Source organism: Fringilla coelebs (assembly GCF_963513975.1).
Source record: "Fringilla coelebs genome assembly, chromosome: 6".
NCBI lineage: Eukaryota > Metazoa > Chordata > Aves > Passeriformes > Fringillidae > Fringilla > Fringilla coelebs.
The window spans coordinates 41,284,403-41,306,589 of NC_140034.1; the positions used below are offsets into that span (position 1 = coordinate 41,284,403).

Consider the following 22,187-nt stretch of genomic DNA (forward strand, 5'->3'; position numbering starts at 1 on the left):
TACAACACCTCTGCCTGAACACATCTGACACTTCCGGCCAACACAGCACCAGGTAGAACCAGCAGGCTGAAACAGGAAGCCCCTTTGAACTGTCTGACAGCAGCATGCCAGGAGTGTTACTGCAGAGGGGAGACATGGCTTAACTCCACTTTCCATAAGCTCCAAGTGTAGCATAAAGAGAAAGAAGAGGGCTGAGAACTGTTGAAATAGTTTAATAAATCAATAATCAGCAATGCGGCTCACTACAGGGCAGGAAACACTGAGACATCTGACAAGCTTAGGTTTCAGCAGAGAGATACAGAAGACACTTGATGGTATAAGCATAGGATATACCTCCACAAAATACCTGTAAGGGCATTACAGATGCTAAATAGACACAAATCCCTAGTCCAAGTACTAATACGTTCCTTGAGCAGGATTTCAGACAAACGATTGGAGACCGGATTGACCACTACGCCAGTCATGAGCAGTAAGCCCAGACTTCTCATCTTCTCCTTTACACATACCTTTTCCAAAGCTTTGGCTATTCGAGTACCAACTTGTTCTAGCGACTGTGGTGAGTAGTGGTCTTTGCCAAGATTCTGTAGGACCTGTGGAAGAGGAAGTAAAAATGCTTAGATGCTGGAACCTGGTAAGAGATGTCCCCTTGCTTGCTGGTTGCTTTTTTGCCTGATGTTTTACAAATGCTGTAACCTGCTTCAATGTAAACATAACTGTCTATCTTGAGTTGATACTATCCATATAACACAGTGCTATAACTCCATGGCACCGAATACTAAGAACACTAGAAATTCTGAGTATGCTGAGTTGGACTTTACCTTCACTAATTCATCCACAAAGAGCTATAAATACAGAGACACTAATGGTGTTTTAGGATTTCCCTCAGGGCAGACTGTAGATGGCTGGGAAAGCATTCTGGTATAATTTCATGCTGCACTGTTCTTACAGTTTTATCCAGGCATTCACTCGCTGAAAGTCACCTCTGGAGACAAGGCACTGAGCTAAATGCACCTTGAATCTGCCACGGTATGGCCACTTTTGTGTGACGGCCTTCAGCTCTGGCATACCTCTTTCAGCTGACTTTCTCCAGTGTAATGCAAGCTGGCCCGACTAGAGACACCTTGCAGGTGGTCCAAAGTATGCATACTGGCTGGGAGGTTTGGGTTACAAAGGGGCTCCACGGCTGGTTCCTGCAGCTGTGTGGCAAAATCAATGTGTTCTGTAATGCTACAAATGTCATAAAACAAGTCAAATTAGTTAAGAGAACAGAATAGTCATTAGAAAGCTCTCTAATGAAAGTAAACTGCCCAGAACCTGGCAGAATCTCATCTGAGTAGCTCAAGAAGCAAGAGAAACTGATCTTTCATCTGCACTTGCACTTTTCAAGTCTAATTGATGAAATTCCACATGATGCTTTCAAACGTCTTAGAAATCCTGCAAGTTCTTTCTTACTAACATAAAATCTTCAGTTTACACACACTGAAGACCACATAACTGTCCTGCTTTGTGTAAGTAACTTACTTAGGGCTCATATCCAAGATACTCACTCAATGTTTTTAGCAGAAACAGCAAGCCATGTACTGGCTACAGTTGTAAGCTCTACCCTGCGGAGTTTCAGGCATTCATCAGGACTTGGCCAGCCAAGGCTCCGGTAGTCACGCCTTTTTCCTTGATAAAATAAAAGAAAAATAGAAGAAACTTTTTTTGGAAGGAGAAAGACATTCTACTTCAGTACAATGACTTAAAATACTCTTTGCCAGTGGATACATCTCCTCCATTATAAAAGTTACTGTCTTGCAGAGAGATTTCTTTAAGAACGTTCCTGAATCTAAATGGACTGAATGGGACTGGTAGCATGCACAGACAGAACCAGATTGGCACAAGACTGATTAGAAGATGAAGTTTCAAACCTGTTTCATTACACTTTTTCCAAAACTACAGATTAAGAACAATTGCCAATCTTGTTTACAGGTAATGTTTCTACTTAAATGTCCCTAAACCAAATTTGTGAGTCATCATTAATGTTCTACAGTGACTGTTAGAAACTAATAAAAGTTGACTGGTCTACCTGTTGACAATTCCAGGCAACAAATACTGCCAACAGTGTTCAATGAGTATTGTCTAAGACAGTCAGTGGCTTTTACCATGTTCTTACACTCAAGATAGAAATGTTCCTGAAACTATAACAATTACACTTTAGCTCTCTCTCACTTTGCAGAGGAGCAAAGCAAGGCAGGGAAAGGTTAAATAACTTGCTTTATGTTAACTAACAGATTACTGAGAGAAACATGAACCTGATCTTCACATCTGAACTAAAGCCTACTGAAATCTTTCCCTCAAATTTGGTGGATACTGTATCAAGTCCTAGGAAACTAGCCTGAGTTATATGTTAGGAAACATTTTCCTCTGGTATCAGAAACATCCAAACTATTTGGAAGGTTAGAAAAATTCACTACAGCAGTAGATTTGTACAGTTGGAAGCCAAGTTTAACAACATGACAGTCTATCAAACCAGCTACCTAGACAATATTTCAGTATTTATTTCTAGTTATATGAAATTTTGCCCATTTGGATGCAATGCCTATTTCTCATCTAAGTTACAGTAAACCATTTAATCATATTTTGCAAATAATGAAGAAACTGCAATACCATGAATTTTATAAAATATTGTGATAAAAAGAAAATTTATGCCGAGATATAAAGAGAAATTTCAAAGGGAAATTATAAGTTCTCATTACCACCACTGTGAACTATGTGACTGCAAATTCCTACTGGCATGAACAGAAAGGACATAAAGAGGTATGGAAATGCTACAGACACAGTTCAATAGTCTGGGAAGGAGTGAAACACAAGACAGATATCATCATTCCTCTGTTCTACCAAGAACTCCCCACGTGATCTTCAATTTGTTACTTAAATTTTGATGATTTAGCTCTTGCAAAGAGGATGCCAGCAGACCCTGCCTCACAGGAATGTTGGGAAGATTACTTTACATTTGAGGGATGCTATGTAATAGAGCCACAAAAGTAACTCAGAGGGAAAGAAGACATACATTGAGGAAAGGACAGGTGTGTGTTCACAAATGACAGTCTGTTTTCATGTATTCCTCCCCCCTCCCCATTTAAATATTTAATTCAATAACCTACATTTGTCAGTTGCTAAAAAAGGTGGCTGTTAAAGATTTAATGTAAAAGCCTTCAAAATGTGAAGTCACTTTCCAGGTCATCAAATCATCAAGAACTAAGATGCACTGCAGAACTTTGCTCACACATCAGCCCCACAACATTAAGATTTTAGCTCCATTGAAAGGTAAGACAAGAAGGATAGGGGTCAATTACTTGGGTTTTATTCTTTGGCACTATATTAACAGATTATCCTCCAATTCCTCTTATTCAACCAGCAAAAACTCCATCTGCCTCTCAAAAGCTCAAAATCTCATCTGTGTTGGTGCAGAACTCTACTCTTCTGTAGCTACACTGTTTCAGAAGACAGTCTGCAGTTTTCAGGCTGAATATAAGTTTTCTCTTATATTACTGAACAATTATAGCAGAACACTTGATTTTTATTTATTTACTTCATTTTTATTAGACTAAGCTTTCAGCTCTTTCTGTCTGAGTTGTATGTCTTCTGCTTAGCCAGAAGTCAGAAGTCTTATTCTGCATCCTGATAAACTAACTCCTCTGCCCATTAAGTTTATCAAAAGAGATCAAAGTCCCCCCTCTCTTTTACAACTTCTACTCACATTATCTACCTCTTTCATTCTCCACTCTCACCATCTCATCCCCAGAAGTTTTGGAAATTAGCTAGGAAGCTTTCATTCAAAAGATAAAGTTAGGCTGCACGTCATCAAAAAGGTGCTGCTGGAAGAGATTTCTTTGTTTTCCATGTACTCATCTAGAAGGGACATTTTGGTACGTAGTTTTTGTGATGCTTATTTTCAGTAATAAACCGTAATGAAGTGTAACATAAAGGCTGCACAGGAAATAAACCACAGTAATGTAAAAGCTACAAATTATTTGCTTTCTCTAGAAGTTGCAAGTTACCTATTGGTCCAGGAGAAGGTATCTTTGGTCCACTGATCTCTAGAGCAGTTTGGTAAAAGTTTTCATTTTCTGCATTAGTCCCTTCTTCCACATTTCTCCCAGCTGGCTCCTGAAGATCCAAGCTTTCAACTTTTGGTTTCTTTAAACGTTTTACCTGAAAAGTGATCTACCAAAAGAACAGTATCAGCAAGGTTAACAGTAAGAAACACCATGACTGTTTTGCACTACTTGTTTTAGCCCAAAGATGTTACAGATGAGACCTTTGTCTCTCACTTTTCCTCCCCATCTCAACTCCTCATTCTCAAAGCCTGCTCTCTTTCACTGTATCACACCATGCGAACCAAGTATACAACTTCTGACGCAAGAGAAAACCAATTTACCTGCTGGAGAACTGAAAGGCATTTTTGATAATATATTTTACTGGTAACAGGATGACAAGAGGGATTCCCGTGTTTTCCTGCTAACTAGAACTTTTGGTTAAAATATATTTTTTTTAACTGTAAGAAAGAAGTTGGTGATGGATTGAAATTACTTGTTCATTTCATACCAGCCATCAACAACTACATCTTTTAGGCTCATAGGATAACTACATAGATATGTATCTCCCAGTGCTAAGCCCCTTGAACTGTTCTCATCTTTCCCTTGTCCGTAACACTTAGTACAAGCCTTAAGTAAACTAACTCAAACTTACCCATTCAGCTTCATCATCATCACCACAGTCTCCAAAACAGGAGCTAGCTAGTCCATCCTGAGATCCCTTCTTCAGGACCCGGATTCCCTGCAAGTCCATCCGACGACCTTTTACTTCCAGTGCCCCTTCAAAAGCTTCCTGAGGCCAAGAATTTTCAAACTCATCCACCAAAGCCAGCATCTCTTCAGACATCTGATCATCTTCTAAACCCTCCACTCCTTCTGAACCATTGCTTTCTGCAGTGACTGTGTCTAAGAGGGAATAACATAAAAACCTTCAAAAATTATTTTCCCTGTGCTTTCACAAATTGTGCAAAAAGAATCTTTTTTCTGTGACCTGACTTTTCCACTTGCACAACCCAAGTATCACTGACAACTTACTGCACAAAGAGAGAACTAGTCAAAGCACACCTCCTCATCACAAATAAGCATCCCTGTTGTGCTTGGAGAAGAATGGTGAAGAGAACGAAACTAGTTTATGGTTACTTGTTACTTTATGGACAGAGAGGGGAAAACACAGCCTCTCAGTGGAAAACAGACAGCTCTTCTGAAAAATCTAGAAACAATTTTATTTGCCAGAACTTATTTTGTAAGGCTGACTTACTTTCCAGTCTCAAGAAAGAGGGATCCCTTGCTGAACTCTGAGTAAGGACTTCTGGATCTTCTGTACCTCCCTCAGAGTGTCCTTCTGTCACCGCTGTAACTGACTCATAATGGTCATCAAAGTATTTCTCCTTGCCATAACTGCCATCGGTATTTTTCTCATGACAGTGGCCTGAAAGAGAGAAATTTAATTATATACCATGAGATAAAGCTTCTCCTGGATACAAGTACAGAAGCTGTATTGTGGAAGCTACCATCTTCTAGTTTTCTGTGGATTTTCTATATTTTTAATCTATGGATTAAAAGAATAATTCTACGAAGGATGAAAGACTTCATTCAGTGATTAAAAACTGATCTGCCCACTGACAAGGGAAATAATGGAAAACAGTTACAGGAAACTATGCTATTAAGTATATACTGTGAACTACTAATGTAAGAAAAATCAGCTACTTTTCAAGGGAAAGTTGCACAAGAGATGAGAAATTACTGTGTGAGAGTACCCACTCCAGTGAACACTCCCAAGACACGCTTTAGTGACAATGCACTGTATGAGGTGTTTGCCTGCCACAGGAATTTTCACTTAAGACACCACAGTGGTCACCATGCTTGAGAGAAGGGCCAAGGCAGACTGATCTGGGAATGCCAGACTGACCTATGCCAGCATGTTGGTACAACCAGCTGATAAAACAGAAGACAAAAGCTAAGAGCATTATTCTATGCAGAAAATCAGAAGTTTATACAGCTGAAAATTAAACATCTATCATTTTGTACTCAGGTTACAAGTTCACATTCCACCAAATGCAAAGATCCAGGAATAGCATGGGAAAGAATCCAAAGGTAGAGTCAGTAATAAGCAGAAATAAAAAAAGAGCACACTTGCAACAGTAGCCTTTGAGCATCCATTTGTGCCACATAAGCATTTAGATACTTTTAAGGGTGGCCACCTGCACCTTTGTAACAATGCTTTTCATAAAAAGTACATTTTAAGTACAGATCTGCAATTTTCTAATACTTACTACTTTCCACTTAGGGAATACAGGCAATGACACCATTCTCCTCCACATGTGTGAGAGGCTGAGAACTGCCCTGAACCCCAAGGTGCAGCTTTGGGGCTGGGACACGGCCATGTACACAGCTACTGCTCTAAAACCCTTCCTTCATTTCAATCACTTGTGAGTGAAAATGGTATACATGAACAAATGAATTAAGAAGCCCACAGCTGAATAAAAGAAAAATTAAATGCATTAGATTCTCAAGTACATTCTCCATTCTACCTTCTCTGAGTGCAAATTGTATTTCTCCATGCAAATGGGAAGCATTATTTTTTTCAACCAAGAAGCATCAAATAACAAGAACGTGAATAAAGTAGATCAGTGACCCCTTTGTACTTCACACAATGATCCTATGGTACAAAGGATAATTCTAGGTTTTATGCTTTTATCAGGCCAGTGGGATGAGAGGATGGTTCTAACTCTCAGGTAAGGGTAACCTGTTCCACTGCTTCTCAGCAAAGTGAAACTACAGCTTTCAGCTCTCTACTTCTCCATCTGGGAACACTCAGGTGTCATCTTTGGAGGAGAAACAGACCAGTATTTTCTCTCTCTGTGTATGAGTAACCAAAATCAAACAAATTAAACTAGATTTATAAATCTTTTGGAAAAACTATTTCTTGTCCTACCTCATCTGCTGTATGTAAGAAAACAAACAATGTTATCAGTAAATACATAGAACAGAAGTAGTTAACTTCATAAACTCTTCTAATATCTACCATCCAGTTATACTCAGCCTTTCCTACTCTATCAGTCATTGATTTTTTCTTCAATCCCCTGCCCACCTCTCCCATTCTGCCAAAAAAAGAATCGGTTTCATTAAAAAAAAAAAAAAAAAAAAAGAAGAAAAAAAAGAAAAAGATAAAACAATCACTTCACTAAATGGAGAGCCTCACATTTAGTTATGAGAGATGGTGCACATAGAACACTTAAGCTGTCCCCACCTGACATCAACCCTGCCAGATTCCAATGCAAGCCAGGTGCTTCTCAGAAATGTGAAGGCCACAATTCCCTTTGCTGAAGACCCACTCATCATTAGTATAAAGAAATTATTACTCATCATCATTAGTATAAAGAAAGAAGCAGAGGGGCTCAAATCTAGACAACTATTTTTAAATGAAATAAAAATGCTAAAAAGAATTAAAAAAGCTGGAAAGCGCAAGCAGAAGGAAAAAAAAATGATGGCACTTAAAATTATACTTAACACCAACTCTGTTAATATTAATTTACAAACACTGACAGCTAAAAACAGGCTAGATGACTGTGCTGGCTCTCTTGGGATCTGAGAGCTGCTATATATAGAAACCTGAATGACCTAATTTTTTCAACTTGCTGCTTTCAGTTGTCTGATATTGCTGGAGACAAAAATGCTAGTTGAAAAACCAACGGAAGTTGAAGATCTCTAGTGAGTGAACCATGAAGATGGTGGTACTGAAACACTCCAAGTCAGAACTTCACAGTTTCTGTCAGCCAGATGCCTGAAACCCACCAAGTCCAGAGGGCAGGGTGTGAGACCAAGGGAACAACACAGCACCAAGCTGCAGGCACATTCTCTGTCTGTAGAACTTTGGCTGTATCACTGCAATACTTAGAGCACCTCTGTTACGTGAAGGACAAAAGTGACCACTGACCTAAAAATGCCCAGCTATTTATTATTAATATTTCACATATATTCTGGCTGTCTTAATCTGCATGTGTGAGTTTTAGGTGTAAATTCCTGACACAGTGATATTACAAAACTTGGAAGTCTAAAATTTCTATATTGTACTTGGTAAGTTCAGCTTACTTCACCTTGAAAATTTACTAGAGAAGGATCACTTTCTTGCTCATTTATTTTCTGAGAGCAGCTGTTGTCACTCTTCCCATTGATTCTGTAGAGCTAAGAAAGCTCAGTGGGAAGTGGATCAGAGTCTGCCTTACCTTATGTATTATGAGATCTGGTTACTAAATTCTAGACAGCGAAATAAAAATCATACAGATGATATAAAAAAGTGTCTGGGCCTTTATTTAAATGATGCAAATAACACAAACAGTCTGTACCAGGTTAATGTAGAAATTGGCAGAAAAAACCCACACAGTAGCTCCTAATTTACGAAGGAAATCTCCCGGAGAAAAAGCAAATACAAACTCCGTATTTGAGACTGAAGCCTTGAGACCTTGGATATTAAAAGCAGAACACAGTATTGTTTATTAAGGGACTCAATTCCGATATTGTTATAACTTGTAATTTTTTTGGCCAATGTGAACACACTTGTGCAGCATTAGCACAAACCAAACTTTAAGTATAGGAAAGATTTGCTAGATTATCCATCCCATTTAATACCAACCACCTTCCTGATTTTCAGGACTCCTCTCAAATGTCCACTGAAGTTGTGGTAACTACTGCAGTTGGTAGGGCAGAAAAAACCCTAGACAAAAAGTCAGACACAAGTTCTTCAGGAATGGAGTGAACTCTTAAGCTGAAATCCACTAAGCATAAGGAGGGAAGCACCCAGAGTGCTGACATCTGTCACAGGGATGGAGAAATATTAGGAGGGAGAAGCGATGCAGTAACTGAAGTTTAAGAGTTGCTCCATTTATGAATGGGTAGCAAATACTTATTCTGAAACATATTTAATGTTGCCACATTTCTCAAAAAGTCACACCTGGAAACCATTATGAACTTTCCTCATTACCTATGAACTTTTCTGGTGCTACGTGTTGGGGTTTTTTTTTGTCTAAGAGCAAATTTCTGTCAATTTAGGTGATCCCAGATGCTCAGATTGAAAGCCACTTGCCTAAGGCAAGGAAAGAAACGTGGGAAGTACGGAAAAGAGGAAAGATGAGCAAACAACACTCCCCGAGTATCCACGGAAGTGGTGCATCTTGAGTAAGGTCTTCAAAGTAATCAAACCTCACCATTAAATTAGGCAGTGTTTGTTCTAAAAATGAAAATTAACTGCCACTGTAGCTGTTTGTTTCTTGTGGCACATGTGGCAGAGAGAATAAGGCCTCATTAAATACTTTCACTATTTGATTCCTATATACCAACTAAAGATACATTGTTTAGTGTCATCAATAAAATTAGGAATAAAAAGTAAAATTATCTCCAAGTGTCTTTGGTCAGCACAAAATTTTTACTGACACTTAGCTCTTTGTCAGGGCAGAACCTGCAGAAAAAAAAAAAAAAAAAAAGCATTCCTAACTCCACCACCTATGTTCCAACATCCTAGGTTTATGAAAATTATTGGGTCTCCTAACTCGTAATGTTATACGGACTAATTCCCTTACATTTTTTTCGGTACATAATTAGAAATTACAGTGGCAGAATAATGCCTCAGAACTAAAAGTTAAGCAATTTTAAATTTAGGTACTGATTTTTTTCCCTACTGGTTGGAATAAACAGAGCTGCATTATCACCTGAATTATTACAAGAGTCAAGGACTGTTGCTGTAGTCAGTGACTTGCATTAGGTTAGGCAAAATGCACGTTATCTGGAGATATGTGTCACTTAAATAATTTGCCTCTTTATGGGTAAACACAGCCGAGAGAGAACTGTACTTAATACAGATGTAAGTCAGCCTAATACCTGAGTTGTCAGAGTAGAGAACAAACTGAAACCAAGCTGCTAACACAAGTTATTAACTCCATACTTATTTTTTATGAATGCTTAAAACTAGTATTCCACACAGTGAAATACAGTAAAGATAGGTCTTTTTTTTTCCTTTCTACAGCAGGAATGACATATCACTGAGCTTAATGGAAATAAGTTTCAATCCCTACATGCAGATGAACCAACTCATCTACAGAAATCTCAGTAGTAGTGCATCAATAAGGAGTCTTCTCTTTACTTTTGCACTGCTTATGCAGATGCAGAGACACATAAATAAAAGGGGGTGGTGTATTACCACTTTACATATGAGAATGGGCAATGATACTGCTTAGAGGTCCCATGAAAAATCTGGGTGTGCTCACTACCTGAGTGACATATATTTGCAATTAGGCTAAAATATATTCATTACAGAAATTAAACTCAGCACATTGTCATCCATCACTTTTATAGAAGCAACCTTGTTCAGTGCTTTGTGTCACAGGCAATATAATTTCCCAGGGTTTACAAAAATAATCTAGAATGAGAGAATTCACCTACCAGAGCCTTTTGTGGATCTAGAACTATGGAGATCTCATCCATCAACACTTAGGCTAAAATGAGCACCTTAAGAACTGTCTTAGTTTCTGCACCACAGCGACTTTGTTGCAATCTGACATCAACAAGCTAGGCAGGGTAACAGGGAAGTGCTCTTTGGGAGACCATCCTCTAGACAACATATAAACATGAACTTTGACTTTCATGGCAACCTTAACACTGGTGATTAACACACTGCATACTCTAATTACCCTGATCTTTCAAGGTGAACATGGTAATTTCCTAAAGATCTTCTGAGACATTAACAACAACCATGTTATTCCAATCACGTATAAACATGTATTTGATTGCAAAGCATTTGCTAAAGGAAAAAATCCAAGCCACTTATTTTGACATGAGTTTTAAAAGCAGTAGGATGAGCAGTAACTACAGAAGAGATCTATCTTTAGCAGCTCTTGCTGCTCTGTTCACCTTAATAATAAATTAACATGGTTTTATTTAGATTTTGCTCTAAAATTAATGCAGTCCCTTTCTTACTGTTTTAATAAAAAAAAAAACAAACATGTTTGTACTTCAAAATGAATCCCATGATTGAGCTCTGAAAGCAAAAACTGCAGAACACTTAGAACTAGACAGGATTGCCATTAAAAATGTTACACATAGGTCACAGGCCATAACTGCTTAAGTGCACAACAGTGCTGCAATAAAACTCCAGAAGCAAAACCAAAGGAATTTGTTGTTTTCCATACATACAAGCATAAAAAATACAACTAAAAAAATATCCACTTAATTTTTAGTGAAAAATGATCACCAAATGATAAGAGCAGGTAAGTAAAAGGAGAAGAAAACTAGAAGTTTCAACTAGAATTAGCTGGCTGCGCAATACTGATCTGTGAATGCTTGTAGGTCTGTATTTAGTTCAAGAGAAATACACCAGACCTACCACACAATCACTGTGATTTCAGCCATGCACGACTCAGCTCCGGAACAGTAACACCAGTGGACCTCCAGAGCCTTTTACAGTTGTAACACGCTGGATAAACCACTAAAAAGATGTATCTACTACCCACATATCATCACAGATTCTATTCTGGTTAACAAAAGACAGATGGCAGTGAGTTCCCACTCTGAAGAAGTTAAGTATCCATATGGGTACTGGAAAAGGATGAGGAGTGTAATGCCCAAATTCTGAACTAAGCTTTTAATGTGTTTTCTCCCTATGCGCAAACATTATTTGTTAATTTTTAGCTTTTTCCTTTAATATAAATCCTCCTTTGAAAAGCCAGAATTTACAGGACAAAAATAAACATTTTCAAAGGACAGGACAAACTGCTGATTGAAAAAGTGAAGTATGGAAAACAAATAATGAAAAGCAAAATGAAGTATTTTAAAAGTTGACTTTCATAAATTCCTCCCTTTGATAGCCAGTGGCCCTTCTTCAAAGATGATGAGAGGTGTGCTCATGAAGAAATAGTCAAAGAAAATACGACATAAAAAGCTTTTCATTTGATGCATAGCAAAAAGCAGGATGATAATTTATGCCATCAAAATTTAGACCAAAGCACACAAAACGAAGCATAGAGAAGTTCTTTCTTTTTTATTATTTATTCCAACAACAGTTTTCCAGTTAAGAGGCTTAAGTATATGGTAAAACTGTTCTCACTTGTAGGAAGTTTTAAAATCTGATTTGTAGCTCTAAATTGGTTATCTATTTGTCTCATCACAGCAGTTCTGATTAAACCTTTCAAAACATACAAATGCCAACAATACATAACCAGATTTCTTGATCATATTGAGAGAAATACCTCACCACTGCGTAACAGACCAGTCCCTGATGAACAGATACAAAAAATTTCCTCATGAAATATAAAGAAGTGATAAATAAAACATGGGAGAGAATTAAAGAGAAAGACAAACCTGTTTAAAATAGAACATAATGCAGTTTAATAAGGGACATGCATGCAAAACATCCTGAAGAATTAGGTAGGCTACTCTATAACAGAGTAGAAAATATCAAACTTCCTCCCTGCATCACAGAGGGAAAAATCAAAGAGAATGATTACCTAAAGCCTTCACTTTCCACCCACTAAAATAGGAACTTATTTTTTTCATGATGCACATCTAGAAGCAGAAACTTACTGTATGATGCCAGGAATAAGGCATAAAACACAGAAACATCTAAACATCTACATGTAGACCCCCCCGCCCCTAATCCTGTCAGTGACTAAAAGAAGTGTGGAAAATGTCTCTTTCAGAAGACCCTGTTTCTGTGTATACAGCAGAAAGGTAAGTAGCCCTCCAGTCTGAATTTCAGTCTGTGCCACAAGGGTAATTACTTTTTCTGCTTGTTTGTTTTGAGGAAAGAGAAAAAAACCCAAGAGAAATAAGAACATAAAAGTTCTGAAAACAAGGGCTTGTCCTCAGTGACTTCCCCCTGGGCCAGATTTTTTTACTGTAGTTAAGAAAACACTTACTTATTATTATTATTAATTTGTTAACAATAAATACTCACCAGCAGTGGATCCCAATATAAGGCTTGCTGTGAATATTAAATGACTAATATTTACATCCCTGTACATAACACAAATCTGAAATCAGTTTATGATTAAACAAAAGACATTTCTTAGTTTAAGTATCAATAGCATAAGCAAAGCCTATACAGTGGCCTGCTTTTTTTTGAGCTTTCTAGTCTTTCTTCTTTTCCACATCTCTGTTACACTAGGCATCACATATTTTGTAGATCCTGTTAGATCCTAAGTATCTATGAACTCAAGTCAAAAAGGACTTTAAGTACAACAGTAACCTTCTACTGAGAAATGGCATCATATAGTTGAACTCTATGAGAGTTAGTAACTCCACCAGAGGTTACTGTTAGCTTCCCACTTCTCTGAATGTGTATGTCTTGATAACCACTTTGTCTGTAAGATTTGCACCACGTACTGGAATTTAACAACATACCACAGGGACCTGTTTACATGTTCTTATTCTGAGAAACTATTTTGATAGGCTGTATTTATGGTTATCAGAATATCTCTTCACTAGGTATACTGCTCAGCAAGAGCAGATTCATAGTCAGACTTGATCCATGACAATTTATAGATTTGTTTGGAATAGATATCCATGCAACTGCTCCTCCTAACTGGACACAAAGCAGACGTACTGACACACCCAAACAGCATACCAGTGTTAACTGGTCAGGTAGGCCTGTCCCTTACTAATCTAAGAGAGCTTTTAAGTGCTTGGCAGTTTGCCTGACAGGGCAACAGTCTACACAAATCCATTAAAAAGCAGAACTGTTCTGTAAACAGGATAAAAAAAAAAATCCTGGTGTCGATGGCTGTGATGATCAAGATTAGCCTTAAGTAAGGAATACCTGCAGAAGGTTATGTTTGACAAGAATACTGCCAACCATTCGAGATTAGAATTCAACAAGAGAACACTCTCCTCACACTGCCTGAACAGTACAAAGCCAAAGTCTTTCTACAGAAAGACTAAAAATTTTTGCAAGAATGTCCCTTCTCCCCAAAATGGTTACATTCAAGAAGGCTCAATTTCTTCCTCTGGGAAATGCTGAACTGTCCTAGTTTCAGTCTCTAGTAGCCAGGACAGATGATAGATTTAAAGCTTTGAGGACAGTCAGAGCACAACACAAACTCACATGAACCAGGCAACCAACCTTAAAAGGAAAAAACAAATCAATAAAGCAGACAGATCAGGGGTAGTTAAGTGCCTGGCACTCCGTGGCTCAGCGTGCAGTGCTCATTTTAATCTGAGCACATGGCATTGCATGCTGCTTCCAGACAACCTCCACATGACTCATTACAGGCTGAGGCCACACATCACCACTTTACAAATTCTCAGATTTAGGCCAAGTGAATACAGCCTTCGAGGTCTCGGCCAGCTGCTAATGACACTAAACTACACATTGTCACTTTCCCATATGTGGTTCTTTTCCCTTCCAAACATGCTTTAACCAACTCACTAACTCAGTGTGTACAGCTCAACTATAAACACGTTTGTGAAACCACATCTCCCTGCAGATGTAGCTGAGGAATTACTCTTCCTCCTAAAAAGGCTGCTGAACATATGCTGTTGCTGGAACTTTTTAAAATAGGTCCAGTTCTAGGTGGTGCATCCAGTTAAGGTTTAGTAAGAAATTTTAGCAGCTACGCATAAGTAACTGCCACTGGCAAAGAAAGCCTTCAAGAGAGGAAGACACAGTCACAAATTTCTCATTTTCTCTATATTCTTGTCATAGAAAAGCACAGCACACACTGCAGAGAAATGGTAATACATCTGATAACTGAAGGTATCAACTTTTGAAAACTTAGTTGGAGAGGGAATCTTTTCCCTTTGAGCAATGCCTGATGTTTCTCCTCCTACATGAATATGTAGCTATTGCTCAAGTAAAGGAAAGATCCAGGTAACATATGAAGAATAGTCTTTTGCACTGCAAAGGCAGATAAAAATGGGAAATGTCATATTATATTTAGTTTAATACTGTACTGCTTTTTCTTCATACTGAACGGTTTTGCATCAGTAAACTCTCACTGAATTCTCCTATGGTTCTAAATTCACTTCCAGAGTGCAATTCTCATTTCCTCAGTTACTACAGCACCTGAGGCCATGATTTTATCCTCTCTCCTCTGCTAGCCAATGGCTTTCTGATCTTAGGAAAAGATAGAATGCATACAGAACACTAAATATTGCAGGCATACCATTCTTAACAGAGCATGATGCAAAGTGAGACTGATGACTGTTAGGAGAAGCTGTCAGGTACACTGCCAGGCATCAAATAAGCAGGCCATGTGTGTAGGATAGCAAGGCATACTCTGCATGATGAAAGAAGCTGCAGAACAAACTCACTCATTAGCATATTTAATGCATGCAAAAGAGAATGACTTTTGAGCACCACAGATATACTTAAGGAATCATGCATTGTTTACAGAAACCTTTAAGATTCTCAGTGGCTTTCCAGCAAGCAGCAGCTTGGAAGCAATGTGCAGAAGCAGTGGTTGCACAGCCTTTGGATACTGACGTAGCTAAAAATGCCATGTTCAACACAGTACCACATTCTTTCATTTTCAATTTAAGAATCTCTATCTGTACATTCTCTATATAGTTTTGACAAGAAAAATACATGGAAAGAGAAGACAGGTTTCAATGAGCTTGGCACAGCAGTATTAGGGCAAGGTCATTCACCTTCAACTTCCTTCAGCCACTCAAGAGACACTAAAGAGACACTGAAGACTTTTCAGGGAAAAGTATGATTTATAAATCAGGCTCCAAGGAGTGAAAAGTACCAAGAAGCCTGCATCTGGTCAACTATCTTCAAGATGACATCAATATTCTTAATATTCTAAGATTACTGCAGCAAAAGTGGACTGTGGGAACTGCTTCTTCCCTTACTGGGCTCGTGGTGCAGAAACATGAGCACAAACCCAAAATAACTGGGTCACATTATTTACACAGAGCACATTCTCACATGGATTTCTCCAAGATCTTCCATTCAGAAGCACATCTGACATTTCTCGACACCCTCACTCCCCAGGGATGATGGATTCCACCAGGACAAAAAGCAGACATTCTCCATGTCACCCACCTGCCTGTATTCTGCAAGATGTTTTCGCTCTACACAACTACAATTTAACCTCCTCTTACTCCTTTAGCACTAAAGAGCCCAAATATGGTGACCTAGATCCACCTGTGCGGCACCCACCAGAACTTTCACATGGACGGTTACTGTACGATCTTCAATGACAGAGATGCTTGGCTGCCAGAGGGAACGAGAATCCAGCTTCATTTTCAGATTCCAGGTGGAACTTGCAGGGTGAACAACAGGCACATGGGTGTACTCCTGTGCATGTATGGGGCACCAATAAACAACTGAGTATTTAATTTCAAAGGATAACAATGATCTTAGAACTGCCATTGTTTCACACAGAACCCACTTTCTCCATGCTACTGCTACACTACCAAGGCAAATGATTGCCCTGATGTGCTTCTGAGAGCTCTGACAAGCTGTTCATGTGCTTCATAGAATTCTGCTTGTTGTTTAAAAACCCTACTGGTGTTGACTCTTCTGTTCATATAGATGAACTTTACCACAAGGCGAGAGAGAGTAAAAGCAAGAGAAACAAATGGTCACAGATCCCACCCCTTGTACAAACTCTAAGATAAATAAGAGTACTAATACATGCAGTATTCTCAATAAGGTTCAGGAGCACTCATGAATGATGCCTTCTAATATGCAAATCAAGGTGAAAAAAAAGCTGAATTTTAAACATACAGAAGTGGTCCAAGAGTAAACACCTTAGGGAATGTTTACTCCGTTAACATTAATGTAACACCATTAACACTTTAAGTGATAAGCATTCCTTGGACAAACAAGATACAGCAGCTGGAGAAGGAGGAAACTACTTTTACAATAAAAATGTCTAAGAGGACCTCATTCTATAGGAAATGGAACAAAAATGTAGCTGTCTGTTGCTGGGACTATCAAGTCAGTCATAACTAGTAGGGAAAAACTGAGTTAAGTGAAAGGTGCATTTTAAAATGCAAAGTATTTCACATCCCTGTGTCTTAACATATTATTGAAAAGAAAATGATGTTATCCTTTTGCTTAATGTTTGTGCATCTCAAATCACTAAAGGGACCTGAGGTGGTTGCAGCTGTCAAACTAGTGTCAGATGCTTGCTTAAACTGAGATGTTGATTTAAGGAAGTTATTTAATCTGTCATAAGCTTACTATTAGAGTTTCAAGTAGAGATTCTCCTTTCAAGTCAACCTCTCCCCTTTGGGTCAATTTGCTTAAAGGTATAAGCTTATTAACTTTAACTTGTAAGAACCTAAGTGCTGAGGGATAAAGGGAAATCCACATACATATAAGCTGAAGCACCGTTTCCATGTTTTATTTTAAAGGGAAATAGACTGAATAAACCAGGAGTTTTGATTTCATGTGGCACGGAGCATTGGTACCACAAGAGGGCACTACAGCCACGCCTAAAGCGGATCCCCACTTCAGAACTCAGTCCGAGGAAGAAGGATGAACTGCTCTCACAAACTCTCCCTCTACATACTAGGATTCAGGTTTCTCGGTGGCGTACACATACATTCATAATGAACTCACACTCCCTCGACTTTGCACAGAGCAGCACAAAGCCTTTTGTAAAAGCACTATCCTACCAAGGATGAAAGACAGTGAGACTTGAAGTTTGAAACAAGTAATGTTTCATGTTTTAAAAAGCATCAGTCTATTAAAAAGATTTTGAATTTTGGTCTTGTCTGAAAGAATCTGAAGTGCATGAGCTCATAACCAGATGGAACTGTGAGTCAGAGATAGATACTTAGTCTGATAAAAATATTTTGGGTACAAATGACTTCTGTTTGCCCAGGCAACAATTCTGTTTACACACATAAAGAAAAGTCTTATTCAACAGCAACTAAGAAATCAGTATGTTTCAAGAGCCAGCTGACCATCACGCTAAAAATATGCTTCTCATACTCTGTAACCTTCGTAATATGGCTTGGCAACACCTGAATGTCCACATTAGCCAGTGAAGTACCACAGGAACAATCCCACAGCTGGACAGTCCTCTACAGACCTTAATACCTGGTAAAAGCTACTTGCAATATTTCTAGCCATAAAGTGTGCAAGACAAATCTCAGCAATACACCATTTAATATCAGACAAAAAAGATCCTGGTTTTCTCTGCTGGCTTAATAAGCAGCCCAAATATTTCATTTCTGTACCTTTGAGAGTGTCCCTGTTTTTCACATTAAGCTTTTCACACTTGTTAACACACATCTCTTGGTCCTGTTATATGTGTGTCAGACATGGGTGCTGAAGTTATCTGTCAAGCAACACGAAGTTTCTTAACCTGCTTCAGGAACTGACTCACTAGTAACCTAACAGCTGATGTAGCAACACCCTTAACACCGCCAAGTCACCTCTAGAAGGATCACCAGAGGATAATGCTGGAAAAACTAAGCCTTCCAACTGTTTTCTCAGTTATTTGGGAAAAAGGCACTGTGTGAGTTCTTGCTGTATATATCATCTATATTAGATGCAACTGCCTGAACTCCTGCAGCTGTCTAAAATACATGTCACAGGTGATAGGGTTGGAATAACAATGGACACTTCACACACATCCTCCATAAAAAACCCCACCAAAAACCTCTGCAATTTTAGAAATTCTTCTACAATGACAAAAACCATTTATATAAACTTGAATACAGGAGGCAAAAGTTAAATAAAAAAGTGTTGGTCTGAGATTTTTAATGCTCATTCTCATGTGCACAAAAAGACTTGGGTTTGAAATATAAATTATCTGTACCAGAAGTTAGTTACTAAAAAACAGTACCAGGAAGTAGTACAGACAGGAAAATATAAGCAAGCATCCAAAAAGTCAGTGTTAGTCTGTCACACTTCCAACGTCCTGTGCTAACAGCAAACGTCCCAACATGCTTGAGAAAATGCCTATTTCACTTATTTGAAATAAACACCAAGCACATACTGTAATCAAAAATCAGGCCAGGAATTCAGATTTTTGATCCCATATTCCATCTCATGCTAGCATATAATTCCCACTGACCATTTGCTGGATTCTGCCGAAGGCTCACGGCAGCAGAGCAAGGAATTCCATGTCTCGCTACTCAGTTCAGTTCTCATGAACAGAGGCTTTTGACAGGCGAAGCAAAAACACAGCTATCACATGGGCCTACAACCCAAAGCACAGGAAGCCTACTGCTGTTACTCTCAGAAATACTGAAGGAATGCTCATCAAAACGATATTAAATCAGAGAAACATCTGACATTCCAAATTCTTGGCAAATTTTTCAGCATAAGATATCGATCTCTAAGGAAACAAAATACTTCATGACAGGCCATCAAGTGAATAATAACAATCTCTTTTTAACTGTTTTCCTTGGACTGAAGGAGTGACAGAAGACTCCCAAAGTTTCAGGATACTTTTAAGGGCAAAATATGATTTTGAGTACACATTCTTGAAATTATTCTGGTTTTGGAGACTTTACCTCACTTTCATATAGCCTCTCAAGGGTCCTCTTGAGTCAGCTGAAGTTTACAGTGGGGGAAAAATATTTACCCAAACTGTATGCAAATAAGATAGGTAAATCTACTTTTCAATTTTTAAATTTTGAGTTTGGACTTAAACCACAAATCATCATCAAGGCTGAATTAACCAATATGTTTATCTTACACTCTGCTCAAGAATGCACAAAGAATATTTATATTATTTGTCAGCTTTACATTTTCAGGTTCCTTGCACTAAATCAAAAGATGACCTAAAGAATAAATAAAAATAAAAATAAAAAAATATTAAGAAAAGTCCTAGAAAAAGGCAAGTAATATAAATACAGAGTAAAATACCTTAATAATGGAATACTGAAGTTTAATCAGCACATGAACATGCTAAGGCATATTCTGCTCTGTCTTGATTTAGCAGCTTCACAACTTCCTTATTGACCTAATCCCAGCTCTAATGTACCAGATAAATCTATTCATGCTCACTTTGCTAACCAGTGGCCAAGCTGGCAAAAAAAAGGCAACACTTTTCTCTTAAGCACTTTTGAGTTGGGTTTTCCCTCAAGATTATACATTCAAGAAACACAAACTTCCTAAACAGTATATGCTGTAACAGCTGACCTCAGAATGAACATCCTGGATCAGGAACCAATGCAAGCAGAAGCCAAGAATCAACCAAACTACATTATGACAAACTGAAGGAAGAAAAGCATATAAAACAAAAGATGTCAAAGATAACTTTGGAGTTCAGATGCCACCACTGCTTGTTACTGTTTAAGTTCTGTGAATATACTTTTAAATTGCTTTCTGCTTAACTTCAAAATAGAGTAGCTATGACTAAGGTTTGACTGGAATAACTTTAACCTTGTGAGTTACAGACTTTTAAAAGACCCTAATTAACGTAAACAAACACTGTTTTGTTCTTCTTTTTAGAAGAATGTGTCTCTCGTGATGAAATGTGCAAGTTCCATTACTGCTTACAGTATCTCCTAGGATGTTTTTAAGGGCATTCTGAAGTTAAGAGATTCATTGTCAGGTACCAGCATAGGAGTTGACACTATGGATATCAGCACGAGATCTATCAGCTGGGTTGCTACACCATTCACTACAGCCCACTCAGCCAAAGAGCATTCATTTCTCTGCACAGCTGATGGGCTCTCAAATGCACAGGGCCATAGAAAGTACTGTTATTTTAATGGCACAGTCCTGGAATTTCACCTACGATGGCATCATCCGTATTGTACCAGGAGACAGGATGGCCTCTAGTCTGTGTTTAGACAGCACAATTCTAGATGCTAAATCAGAGCAGGCTTCTTCATGTCTCTCCACTGGAGAGGGAATTTTAAAAAAACATCAGAGTAAGTCCTAGCAATGCTAAAAATCACAGGCATTTATCTGGTGAGGTTTACATTTGAAAATAAAGAAAATATTAGATGGGAAGTTACCTCAGTTTCAATTTGAGACAGAAGGGATTTGAAAATGTATTAATAAACCATCTTCAAGATTGCTCATGAGTATCATATCGGCCATATTCAAGTACAGACAAAATACTGAAAATATTCAGTAGGATTGAATAAAATGAAAGAATCTACCTCCAAAAACTATTATTTTCTAAAAAATATAAGTAGCCATTAATGACAAGAAATCATTCTGTTGAAATATTTACAAGTTTTTTTTTGGGGAGAGATTGGATTATAAATCATTCTTACAGATTTTTGGAGTGTTAAGAGCAATGATTGCAGGCCCTACACAAATAACATAATACTGACACAAGACTGAACTCTAGAAAATGACAACCAAAGTACTGAACACACTGAAAGGATATGAATTAAAACTAAACTACTCTTCATTAAATTCTTCAGCTTAAGGAAACAAATCCAGCTGACTGTAAAACCTGAAGGGATGTACAAAGGCACTGTTGAGCAGCCTAGCAGTAGATGTGCACTTTCATGAATGCTGAATCCAGCATTCCTTGTTAACCAGTAAGAAATACTGGCGGTGCTGTTAAGGTATTACTGACAGTCAGGAAGTAATCTGCACTCAGTGGAAGCCCTCCAGATATTCAAGAAGTCATCCTCAAACAAATATTTAATGGACTGTAACTTTTCCATTAAAAGCAACATCTCAACCTTGATCCTTAAAGGTAGAAAAGCACTGTGAGGCAGAAGGGTGGAAACTTGGAAAAAAATTATCTCCAACACCCAAGGCAAATAGACATTATTTCACTTGTGGTCCATCTTTCAGCAGTTGCTTACCACTGCACACAGAAGAGGTGATGTTGTAGAGGAAAGGATAAAACTGCAAACAGCGGATCATCTTCAGGCTGCTTTCGCACTCCAAGCACTTGGCTGTCAAATCCATTGCACGTCTGAAGGCCTGCAGTGCTCCACTGATGTTGTTCTGAGCCAGGTACGCATTTCCTAGGCTCAGAAAAGTCAGGGGCTGTGAACACAGAAGCAACACACTGCAGTATAAGTATGTTCACTGTTTTAAGATTGAAGCCAACTAGGAAATACCCTTGTCAAGTCACACCCTCATAAATTTGGTGGGAAAAGAATTTAGAAAACTTCCTGAACAGGCACTGCCTATTCTTACAATGAAAAACTAACGGCTTGATGCATTGGTGGTAA

At 38.3% G+C, this 22,187-nt stretch overlaps 1 protein-coding gene across 2 annotated transcripts in view; it reads right to left on the bottom strand.

The window, feature by feature from the left end:
- TTC17 (tetratricopeptide repeat domain 17) overlaps positions 1-22,187 on the bottom strand; it is a gene marked incomplete at its 5' end in the record, with an annotated part of 55,302 nt that overhangs the window by 5,763 nt on the left and 27,352 nt on the right. The window contains 7 exons of one of the 2 annotated variants that reach the window (XR_014616272.1): positions 507-590; positions 1,068-1,196; positions 1,548-1,668; positions 4,044-4,209; positions 4,735-4,985; positions 5,338-5,508; positions 21,813-21,999. Coding sequence is in view for 1 of the 2 variants with exons in the window: in XM_084208442.1 (XP_084064568.1) it covers positions 507-590; positions 1,068-1,227; positions 1,548-1,668; positions 4,044-4,209; positions 4,735-4,985; positions 5,338-5,508; positions 21,813-21,999 (1,140 nt within the window). Of the gene's footprint in view, positions 1-506; positions 591-1,067; positions 1,228-1,547; positions 1,669-4,043; positions 4,210-4,734; positions 4,986-5,337; positions 5,509-21,812; positions 22,000-22,187 lie in introns of both variants that reach the window. The other variant, XM_084208442.1, reaches the window with a different exon arrangement.